This window comes from Pan troglodytes, chromosome 19 (genome assembly GCF_028858775.2).
Source record: "Pan troglodytes isolate AG18354 chromosome 19, NHGRI_mPanTro3-v2.0_pri, whole genome shotgun sequence".
NCBI lineage: Eukaryota > Metazoa > Chordata > Mammalia > Primates > Hominidae > Pan > Pan troglodytes.
In genome coordinates, this window is record NC_072417.2 from 25,553,043 (window position 1) to 25,564,991 (window position 11,949).

Below are 11,949 nucleotides of genomic sequence, written 5' to 3' on the forward strand. Positions count from 1 at the left end.
CAGTATGTGATTGGTATACTTAGCATGTATTTTTTCCCTAGCCTGAGAGTGGAACAAAGCAAAAGATTTGAACAGATTGAGAAAAAAGTCTGTTTCTAGAGAGTCCAGTGGCTTGATTAGTCTGAGGAACCAGAAGTTGCAAAGCATTTCCTGACATCAGAGAATTGATCATATGGCCAGGATGAAGGTTCATTAAAGGGAGTGCTAGGAAATAAAACTGAAAGTATGTTGGGATTAGGTTTTTTGTTGGTTTCTTTTCTTTTCTTTTCTTTTCTTTTGAGACGGAGTCTCACTCTGTTGGCCAGGCTGGACTGCAGTGGCGTGATCTTGGCTCACTGCAACCTCCGCCTCCCAGGTTCAAGTGATCCTCCTGCTTCAGCCCTGCTAGTAGCTGGGATTACAGGCACGCGCCACCATGCCTGGCTAATTTTTGTATTTTTGGTAGAGACGGGGTTTTACCATGTTGGCCGGGCTGGTCTCGAACTTCTGACCTCAGGTGATCCACCCGCCTAGGCCTCCCAAAGTGCTGGGATTACAGGCGTGAGGCACCGCACCTGGCGCATTCTTTTTTTTCAGACAGAGTCTTGGTCTGTCACCCAGGCTGGAGTGCAGTGGCGCAATCATGGCTCACTGTAGCCTCAGCCTTCCGGGCTCCAGCAATTCTCCCACCTTAGCCACCTGAGCAGCTGGGACTATAGGCACTTGCCACCATGTCCAGCTAATTTTTGTATTTTTTCTATAGATGGGGTTTCTCCATGTTGGTCAGGCTGGTCTTGAACTCCCAACCTCAGATGATCCGCCCGCCTCGGCCTTCCAAAGTACTGGGATTACAGACGTGAGTCACCGCGCCCAGCCCTATTCTTATTTTTTAACAAACTAGGTCTCACTGTGTTGTCCAGGTTTTGGAGTACAGTGGCGTGATCATAGCTCACTACAACCTCAAATCCCTGGGCTTAAGTGATCCTCCCACCTCAGTCTCCCAATTAGCTGGGACTACAGGTGCATACCACCACACCCAGCTAAGTAAAAAAAATTTTTTTTGAGACAGAATCTCGCTTTGTTGCTCAGGCTGGAGTGCAGTGGCGCGATCTTGGCTCGCTGCAACCTCCACCTCCCAGGTTCAGATGATTCTCCTGCCTCAGTCTCCTGAGTAGCTGGGATGACAGGCGTGCACCACTACGCCCAGCTAATTTTTTTGGTATTTTTAGTAGAAATGGGGTTTCGCCATGTTGGCCAGGCTGGTCTTGAACTCCTGACCTCAGGTGATCCGCGTGCCTTGGCCTTCCAAAGTGCTGGGATTACCTGCGTGGGCCACCACGCCCAGCCGATAATAAAGATTAATTTAGTAGCATTTTTAGGACCACATGGAAGGAGGAAAAGTGGAACAGGATGACCTGTTAGGAGACTGTGGCAGTGTCTTTGTGAGAAGTAGTCAGAGAGGCCTCAGTGAATACAAATGATGGGTGGCCTGGAGAGCTGTGAATAAGGAAGATCAAGACATAAATAGTTGGGGCCAGGTGCAGTGGATCATGCCTGTGATCTCAGCACTTTGGGAGGCCGAGGCAGGAGAATTGCTTGAGCCAAGGAATTTGAGACCGTCCTGGACAACATGGCGAAACCTTGTCTCTACAAAAAATAAAAAAATTACCCAGGCATGGTGGTGTGCACCTGTGGTCCCCAGCTACTTGGGAGGCTGAAGTGGGAAGATCCCTTGAGCCCTGGAGGTTGAGGCTGCAGTGAGCCGTGATCGCACCACTGTACTCCAGCCAAGACAACAGGGCGACACCTGTCTCAAAAAATAATAATTGTTATATATGTATAATAAAAGACATAAGTGGATGGGGGTTAAAGCTAAGAGAGTGGCAGAATGGCATTACACTTAGCAGGCAAAGGCAGACAGGAAAGTTGGTTTGAAGGGGTGAGAGAGGAAAACTGATGTAGATTTTAGGCAGGTTAATTTTGAAGTGTTGGCAAGATATTCAAACCAGAGTATACAGGTTTTAAATACATGCCCATCATATTTTATAGAGACTTCAAGGAATCGTGTAGTTCATCTGCCTATCTAATGGCTGGTGAATATCAAAAGACTTATACATCATTCAGGTAGATAATGGGTCTCCCCATTTTTTTTTTTTTTTTGGTTAGAGACAGGGTCTCACTGTGTTTCCCAGGATGGACTTGAACTCCTGGGCTCAAGTGATCCTCCTGCTTCAGCCCCCCAAGGAGGCAGAACTATAAGTGAGCATCACTACACCTAGCTCTGGGTCTCTTTTTAAAGAGAACAGGCAGGCTGGGTGTGGTGGCTCACACCTGTAATTCCAGCACTTTAGGGAGGCTATGGTGGGTGGATCACCTGAAGTCAGGAGTTCAAGACCAGCCTGGCCAACATAGCAAAAACCTGTCTCTACTAAAAACACAACAATAGCCAGGCGTGGTGGCAGGTGCCTATAATCCCAGCTACTTGGGAGGCTGAGGCAGGAGAATTGCTTGAACACCAGAGGTGGAGGTTGTAGTGAGCCAAGATCATGCCACTGCACTCCAGCCTGGGTGACAGAGTGAGATTCTGTCTCAAAAAAATAAAGAGAACAGGCAGATTTCGGCTGGGTACGGTAGCTCACGCCTGTGATGCCAGCACTTTGGGAGGTGGAGGAGTTCGAGAGCAGCCTGGCCAACATGGTGAAACCCCATCTCTACTAAAAACACAAAAATTAGCCAGGTATGGTGGCGTGCGCCTGTAATCCCAGTTACTCAGGAGGCTGAGTGAGCTGAGATCACGCCACTGCACTCCAGCCTGGGCTACAGAGCAAGACCCTGTCTCCAAAAAAAAAAAAAAATTAGCCGGGCATTGTGGTGGGTGCCTGTAGTCCCAGCTACTCAGGAGGCTGAGGCAGAAGAATGGGAGGCGGAGCTTGCAGTGAGCCAAGATCGTGCCACTGCACTCCAGGCTGGGCAACAGAGCGAGAAGACTCTGTCTCAAAAAAAATAAAAACAACAGGTGGATTTCTAGGGTTGGAGTTGTTACAACGTACCTTGTGTAGCCTGGCACAGATTGATGTGTATGGGTATCCCAGACACACTCAAGGGGTGAGATGGACCATTTTTCTTGTACACCTTGGCTTTCAGCTGAGGTCATTAGAAGGGGGCTCAAATAGTCCGTTTGGACCTCCCTTCCTTCCCCTCGAAAAATGAGTAGGCATAAGTGATTATTCCCTTGTCTGCAGCTCCCTAACTGGCAGTATAACACAGTGTCTCCTTTTTTATCGGCTATTACTGTTTTCTTTTCCCCAACCTATTAAAACTTGAGCTGTCAGACCAACAGCCTAACATTTTCATGTTTAGTTTTCCCTACCAACTAATGCTGGTGTTTGTTTTAATATTGTAGTGCCAAGACCCGACGCATTAGACAATGAGAGGTATGGAACACTAATTAAATCCCTTTTTGTTGCTCTGATTCATTCTCTTGTAATATTCTGGTTACATGTTGTTAACCCCATGTTCTGGACACACAGTGTAAACTGAGAACCTAGGCTGTTCCAAATGATCATTTTAACACATCCTAAAGTTCAGGCAGCAATATGTTGAGATGGCCTGTGTCCTCTGATCTTTACAAGAGAAGTTTCTGAAAAAGAAGCATTACAGTGCCCCATAACCTGACATGCCAGGGAATCAGCTGCATTATTCAGTCCCAGTGAGAAAACTTAAAGGCAGCTAACTTCATTTGTCTCCCGGCTTTTATACCAGGTCATTTAGTGTTTTCTGTGACCTCTGGCTATTTAAAGTTCCCGGTCAGAAAACACATTGGTTCCTGGCATCAGCAAGTCAAAGCCAAAGATTCCTCTTGTGTCTTACAGCTCCTGCTTTCATTTCTCAGTTCATCCACTCCATTTGTTTGATCCAAGGAATTTTCTCTGCTATGGTTTATTTTGGTTTTGCTTTATTTATTTTCTTTCTAAGGGGCACATCCACCATTTCCTCCCCCTTAGCAGCAGTGGTGTCAGTCAGACTATGCTCACTTTTATCCCTGGATTGCAATCACAGGGAATTGGAATGGTCTGAGTGCAAGGAAGAAAACGTTTCTAAGCACAAAGGGCCTTGGAGCTGGGGGCAGGTTTACACACGTGGATTGGGCTGCTTGCTCATAGGGTGGAGTTGTCAGAACAAGTTTGTCCTCCTTGTACCTAAATTCAGGTTTCAACCTGGTGAGCCAAGAAGAAAGTCATGCTTCACCTCCAAAGCACCTGGGCCTAGTCACTCCCCAAACCCCATTTAAAACCGGAAGCACTGGCTGCCTGCACAGCAAGATGGGGGGACCCTCAACACCCTCCTTTCACAGCTCCCCCTTCTCTCTCCCGTAGCTGGGGCTTTGTGCACCCTCGGTTGCTCAGCGTGCCCGAGCTCTGCCACCATGTAGCTGAAGTCTGGGTTAGTGGGACCATTTTCATAAGGAATGTTTTGCTTTTCAAAAAGCAAAACCCAGGCAAGGTAAGACTCTTCCCTTTTTCACTTTCATCTCTGGCCTCTCAATTCAGTTCATGCTAAACTGAAACAGCTCCTTTACTATGTGTCTTCATTCAAGAAAGTAAAGACTATGATGTTCATAGAGACAAAAGGAAGCTATAGGAAAGGCCTTCTGACCAGCCATTAGGACTAACACAGGAGCTTGGTGACTGCTCATTTGGTGTGGTTGCCACTTAGATGAGGCCGTTTTCTTGCTTCAGGATGGGAAAGAAAGCTTTCTTGTGTACATTCTGTGTCATATTAAATATGTGATAGGTTGTTGTGTTTTTTTGGGTTTTGTGTGTGTTTCTGTTGACTTAAAAAACCACCACCAACATTGCTTTCAGAGAGAATTTTTGGCTAAGTCCTATTCAAACCAATTTCTTGGCAGGAAAGGTGCAGCCCTATGGAGTTAGCCATGTAAAAGGAGTTTGAATAGAAGGGGACATGCTCCTTTTCTTCCCAAACAGAATCACCTTTGGATGCAACAGTGGCTGCACGTCCATGCTTGACTTACAGTCTTTCTGTCATATCTCTACCCTAACCCTTCACACCCACCCCAGTCCCCTGCCATGTGACAGAAACTTAATACTCTTTCTTGATTCCCCAGTTCTGCTTGCTGAGCTGTGGGATACTGACCTTTTTGGCTGTCTTGGGCCGCTACGTCCCTGGGCTTCTGCTGTCCTACTTGATGCGTAAGTATGACATATACCTCCCCTACAAAGTATACCCTGCTCATAGCTTTCCAACTATGGCTAACTCTAGGTGTGGGGAGAGGACTTTTATATTTCAATTCTCTAGGATATGACCTTTGCATATTTTCATGACCTGTTTAGTGTCATGAAAATATCCTTCTTTAGCAGGCTCTCCACATACAAAGTTCATTTCTTACCAAGTCAGAAATTGATGAGGGTCCACTAACATATATTGTTTGTATTACCAACTATAAAGGACTGCCTGTCCCTGTTTAAGGAGAGAATTTTTAGAGCCAGGGTATTGTCAGCAGAACATAACTCTTAGGGGTTTCTCTGGTAGGTTCTATTTATGCCAGAGTACTTTTTTCCCACTTGGAGCATAGTTTTGTAAATTTAGTTACTTCCTGTTGGCATGTACTCAGCTTGCTTGGGGCTGGAAGAACTAAGTACTTATGCCTGTGGCTTTTGTATATCAAAACCTCGCATGATTTGTTGTGTAATTTCCATTTATGGCTCAGTGACACCCATTGCCAGGTTCTGCCCTTGGCCTGTCAGCAGCATACTGTGCTGTGCACAACCCTGCAGTAGGCTTTGTGGGTGGCTATAGAAGTCCCTGCCCTCAAAAACTCCTTCATGTGTAGGGGAGACTGGTGAAGATGACTGGCAGACTTGGGCAGATCTGTTCCACACTTTGTGTCCAAGCCCTAAGGACCAATAGCAGCGCTACAGTTGGGAATGTTTTTTGCAGCCCCTTCTCCATTTTGTCACTGTTTCCCATGCCTCCTCACAGTTGTCACTGTCATGATGTGGCCCCTTGCTGTGTACCACCGACTGTGGGATCGAGCATATGTGCGGCTGAAGCCAGCTCTGCAGCGGCTAGACTTCAGTGTCCGTGGCTACATGATGTCCAAGCAGAGAGAGAGACAATGTAAGTGTCATGGTGTCATTCTTTCCACTTAACGCAATTTGGGGCGAAAAGGAGAAGCCCATAGGTCTGACATACTGGGTGGGTCCTCAAAAGTGGAAGTGGGGGGTAGTTGGTGGGGGTGAGGATTGATAGGTAAAAATGATATTCTGTTCTAGGGAAACCTGTGCAGGCTTGCCAGTTTTTATCATTTGTAATCCTAGGCTCCCGTTTTAAACCTATCTGATAAAAGCTCTTTCAAGTTGAATAAAAGCTAGACAGTGAAGATAAATTCCTAGTATTTGTGTTTTTTTTTTTTTTTTGAGACAGGGTCTCATTCTGTTGCCCAGGCTGGAGTGCAGTGGCATGATCATGGCTCACTGCACCCTTGACCTCCCAGGCTCAAGTGATCCTTCTACCTCAGCCCCGCCAAACCCTTCAGTAGCTGGGACTACAGGCATGTGTCACCGCATCTATCTGATTTTTAAATTTTTTTGTAGAGATGGGGTCTCATGTTGCCCAGGCTGATCCTGAACTCCTGGGCTCAAGCGATCCTCCTGCCTTGGCGTTCCAAAGTGTTGGGATTACAGGTGTGAGCCACTGTGCTGAGCCCAGAGCAGATCCTTTCAACTCCTAAGCCTGGTCTCTTCACTAGTAAAAGCTGCCTCCCAAAGGTGATTAAAAACTGCTACCTCAGAGGTTGTAAGTGTACTAGCCTGAGATCCATGCAACACAATGATGGTAGTACAAACTTTTCCCTCCCTTGTGTGGTCTTGTCAGGTTTTGTGTTTTATGGAGGCCTGGCCTTCAAAGAGCCCTGCACTTGGTCACCAAGGCCCAAGTCCCCTTGGGGCAGCCAGTTGAATAATACCAGTCCTCAAAAGTCTGATTTAACAAGGTGTGCATCTCCTTTTGCCCTCTCTTTGATCATGTCCACTTAACACCTTGACATTAGGTCTGCCTTTAGCCATCCAGAGAGTTGTTGACAAAGCCTGGTATTTGATCATCTGACCAGAATAGAAATGTGTGCCAGGCCGGGCGCAGTGGCTCACACTTGTAATCCCAGCACTTTTGGAGGCTGAGGTGGGCGGATCACCTTAGGTCAGGAGTTCGAGACCAGCTTGACCAATATGATGAAACCCCGTCTCTACTAAAAATACAAATATTAGCCAGGTGTGATGGTGAGCACCTGTAATCTCAGCTACTCAGGAGGCTGAGACAGGAGTATCGCTTGAATCCAAGAGGCAGAGGTTGCAGTGAGCCGAGATCGCGCCATTGCCCTCCAGCCTGGGCAACAAGAACAAAACTCCATCTCAAAAGAAAAAAGAAATATGTAGGGTCTGGTGGAGAGGGTGTTGGAAGCTGAGATATTTTCTCCAGTGTTTTCAACTCACCTTGCATTTAGGCTCAGCAGCTCAGCCTTCTGTTATTATTATGTAGGCTTAGAGCCAGATTCAGAGAGGCTCTTTGTTTTGTGTTCTGATTTTATGTCTTTAAAGTCCAAAGGGGATTTTACGCTGGGAGAAGGTATCAAGCAAGACTTTGTGCTCTTCCCACAGTACGCCGCAGAGCTCTCCACCCAGAACGAGCCATGGACAACCACAGTGACAGCGAAGAGGAGCTTGCTGCCTTCTGTCCTCAGGTATCTTGAGTGTGGGAGCTGCTTCACTGTCCAGTTTTTTCTTTAGCTCCCTTTTAACCATCCGACAGCTCACATTTAGGCCATAACCAGGTTTGAGGCCTTAGACTCCCCTTGTTCCCAAGACAAGGAGAGAAGTGAGACTTTGTTCCTAGATCTCAATTTTTTTCTTTATCATATCATTCCTGTAATCAACCTAGGTCTCAATTAGAGCCTGATGCCCAGCACCGCTCTTCCGTATCTCTTTTTACCCTACCATTATGGAAGAACTTCTGGAGCTAGTATGATCATCTTTTAAACAGCCCAGTTCACCCTTGGGTCTGTGCAGTATATGTATCCTCCTACCACTTTGAAAAATTATCTCTGGATCAATTATTTGCCTTAAAGTAAGTGGGTAATTGACTCCCCCAAGACTGCTTTTCTTCCTGTGCTTAAGAGGTTATGAATGAGTGTTTTCTTTGGGAGAGCAGCCTAAAAGGGGTCAAGATTTTTTTTGTTGTTGTTACTTTCACATGTATTGATTAAAAAAAAAATAAAGGGGAGAGGGAGTTTTCAACGGGAAGTTACCATCTATCCCTGGTTACATTGATGGCCTTCGGTTAACTAATGCTAGCTGATTAGTAAAGCTGTACCTGGTGACTACACCTGGTTCCTGATGGCATTATCTCACGTTTGTTGGTCTTTTCCTAAGCTGGACGATTCTACTGTTGCCAGGGAATTGGCCATCACAGACTCTGAGCACTCAGACGCTGAAGTCTCCTGTACAGACAATGGCACATTCAATCTTTCAAGGGGCCAAACACCTCTAACGGAAGGCTCTGAAGGTGAGGGGAGCCTTTGACCTCAGTTGATAATGGCTCTGACTGTTGCCTCTTAGCTTCCCTGAACAGAGGGGATACTGGTGCTTGCTTCTCTCCTGTTTTCTGAGCTATGGATCAGGCGGCAGAGCAGCCTGAGTGCTGTGGCTACAGCCAGGATGGCACTGCTGCCCTTCTTGAAGACTTTAGTCCCTTAGTAGCCTCAGGCACTAGCCTCACAGGGGACATAGAAGAGAGGGGGAATTGTGTAGAGATCACAGCCATCTATAAGTGGAGGGGAAAGTTACACCAGTCCCATGGGTTTATTTCGCCCTGAGAAAGCCAGGGTGGGAAAAATCTGGTCATGTGGGGCTGGGGCACAGGAGGGCCAGGTAGGTGCCATGACTCAGACACTTCTGTATTCCACCAGACCTAGATGGTCACAGTGATCCAGAGGAATCCTTTGCCAGAGACCTTCCAGACTTCCCTTCCATTAATATGGATCCTGCTGGCCTGGATGATGAGGACGACACTAGCATTGGCATGCCCAGCTTGATGTACCGTTCTCCGCCAGGGGCTGAGGAGCCCCAGGCCCCACCTGCCAGCCGGGACGAGGCTGTGCTGCCGGAGCTCCTGCTTGGTGCTCTGCCTGTAGGATCCAACCTCACCAGCAACCTTGCCAGCCTGGTCTCCCAGGGTATGATTCAGCTGGCCTTGTCAGGGGCCTCCCAACCAGGCCCTTCTGGAGCACCTGCCCAGAGAGCAACGAGAGGCTTCCTCCGGTCCCCCAGTTCAGACCTGGACACTGATGCTGAGGGGGATGACTTTGAACTTCTGGACCAGTCGGAGCTGAGTCAGCTGGACCCTGCCAGTTCTAGGAGCCACTGAGGCAGAGACTCCTTTTGGGAGTCACTGTGGTTTAGGTTTTTTTCTCCCCATCCCACTTAAGGTGATGGGGCAAGGGAAGAACTCGGCTCCCCTCCCCTGAATTATATTTGTATGCTGGGTGGCCTGGCTGATGCTCAGAGGCCTCCTTAGAGAGGACACTCACTCCCCTCCCACCAGCTGGATGCCCATTTCTGAGCTCAGTCACTGAAGTGAGAGTGTGCTCCCCCAAGGGAGGCTTCTCTCCATCAGGATGGTACTTTGGGGGAACAAAATAGTCAGGGATATTGGTTCCCCTTTGAGGAGGTGCTGCTGTTTGCTTTTAGGTATGAGTGCTCAGGGGCCCTCACTGAAAGAGCCCATGCCTGCCTTCCTCCTTTCATCGCCTCTCTAGAGCCCCCAAAGTCAGGCAGCAGCTGGAGTAGTTACATTGTCATCATCTTTTTTTTTGAGAGAGTTTCGCTCTGTTGCCCAGGCTGGAGTGCAGTGGTGTGATCTTGGCTTTCTGCAACGTCTGCCTTCCAGGTTGAAGAGGTTCTCCTGCCTCAGCCTCCTGCGTAGTGGGATTACAGGTGCCCGCCACTATGCCCGGCTAATTTTTCTTTTGGTATTTTTAGTAGAAATGGGGTTTCACCATGTTGGCCAGGCTGGTCTCAAACTCCTGACCTCAAGGGAGCCGACTGCCTTGGCCTCCCAGAGTGCTGGGATTAGTCGTCATCTTTTGTTAAACCAGGATTTGGTTTTTTTCTCTTTTTTTCTTTTCTTTTCTTTTTTTTTTTGAGACAGAGTCTCACTCTGTTGCCCAGGCTGGAGTGCAGTGGCACGATCTCGGCTCACTGCAACCTCCGCCTGCCGGGTCAAGCGATTCTCCTACCTCAGCCTCCTCAGTAGCTGAGATTACAGGCATGCACCACCATGCCCGGCTAATTTTTTTTGTGTTTTTAGTAGAGATGGGGTTTCACCGTGCTGGCCAGGCTGGTCCAGAACTCCTGACTGCAAATGATCAGCCCACCTCAGCCACCCAAAGTGTTGGGATTACAGGTGTGAGCCACTGTGCCCAGCGTGATTTTTTTTTTTTTTTAAAGCAAACTTGTCCTTTGGTTTTGCAGAACAGGCCTGCTCCCTCTCCTCTAGCCCATCATTTCTTGGGGCCTGAACCCCAGTGGTCCAAAGTATTGCTTGTGAAATTTTAAAAATGTGAATATGATGTGGGGATGGGCCTCTTCTACATTACCTTGGCCCAGGGGGATCAGCTGGCTGGGAGGATTAGTGAGCACCTCTGTATTTTGAGGTCTGAGTCTTCTGGAGCTGTGTAGTTAATCTTCGGTTTCTGATAACCCCTGGGTCCATCTGGCCATCAGCCTCAGCAGTGAGCAAAGCAATACCATACTCATTTCTATGTTCCTGTTCCTTCCTCTGCTCCTCCTTTGGAGAAGCAGTAATTCATGGGGGATGATACAGTCGCACTTTACAAATGGCTCCATGTCATTCATCCCAAGGGCCATAATCTCTTGCACCACCTATTCTTACTTCCTGTTCAGCTCCTTTACAGCTTTTATTTTCAACTGCTTCCCAACTTGGTGGGGCCTCCTTTAAGGATGAGCCAATAGTAAGAATGTGGCTGTAATCAGCAGAGACCCCTCTGAGGGGTATCTGTTCTGCAGCCCCTAGTAAAATCATGTGATGTGAGACAGAAACCTAAACATGGTACTTGATTCTAAACCTGTGCCAGTCTATAGCCTCTGCCTCCCCAATCAGAGCTCAAGCCAAACGCTTCTGTCCTCTTTCCTTCTGCATTAACCCTTTGCTGATCCTCAGGGGCCACTCCCCCAACACCCCTGTACTTGGGTGAGGGATGTTGGACAGAGCCTGTTTTCATGTACTGCAGGTGGGGGTGTGCTGACATGTTTGCTCTTGGTTGATGGAGAAGGTACAGAGGCCAGGGAGTGAAAATGGTTGACAGAAGAGGGAAGAGTTAGGTGTCTCATAGTCACTCATAGTGGGGTGGTCAGGGGTAATGGCATCTCCCCACTTTAGGCTTCTCAAACAGACTTTTGACACCTCTCTTCTCAAGTTCAGAGCTGTGATGTGGAAAGACAGGAGGTGTGGGGAAGGAGGGGGATTTCGTGTGTTTGCATGAGTGTGCGCTTCAGGCCTTGGGAGTTGGCAAGAGGGAGGGAAGGAAGGAGAGCAAAGTCTTCGGAAGGTGTTTCTTGTACCTGAGGGATCCTGCCCTGAATCTCCATAGTCTCCACTGTGAACTGAGGAGGGGAGGGGTGTGCTGGGGAATAAATCTTGTATGAGAACAATCTTTAAGAGACTGATGCTGAATGGTGTCCTACCCTTGATAGGTCTTCTCTTGTAAATCTGAGTTCTGATTAATTTGAAGTGATAGCCTTAAAAGAGGAAGCCCAGGTATGAGGGACCCACCAGCCCACCCCTATTTTTACTTCGTGATGGCCAGAACATCACCATAGTATGAGGCTACTTTCCTTCTTGTGAGAGCCCCACCATCAGTATAACTGGCACTCT

At 47.8% G+C, this 11,949-nt stretch overlaps 1 protein-coding gene across 2 annotated transcripts in view; it reads left to right on the top strand.

The window, feature by feature from the left end:
* The window catches only part of RETREG3 (reticulophagy regulator family member 3), a 29,677-nt gene extending 17,951 nt beyond the window's left edge, over window positions 1-11,726 (top strand). For both annotated transcript variants that reach the window (XM_001162621.7, XM_016931781.4), the window contains exons 3-9: window positions 3,383-3,413; window positions 4,356-4,482; window positions 5,108-5,192; window positions 5,983-6,120; window positions 7,656-7,738; window positions 8,427-8,559; window positions 8,963-11,726. In XM_001162621.7, the coding sequence (XP_001162621.1) occupies window positions 3,383-3,413; window positions 4,356-4,482; window positions 5,108-5,192; window positions 5,983-6,120; window positions 7,656-7,738; window positions 8,427-8,559; window positions 8,963-9,420 (1,055 nt within the window). In that variant the 3' untranslated portion in view covers window positions 9,421-11,726. The remainder of the gene's footprint in view (window positions 1-3,382; window positions 3,414-4,355; window positions 4,483-5,107; window positions 5,193-5,982; window positions 6,121-7,655; window positions 7,739-8,426; window positions 8,560-8,962) is intronic.
* The last annotated feature ends 223 nt before the right edge of the window (window positions 11,727-11,949 follow it).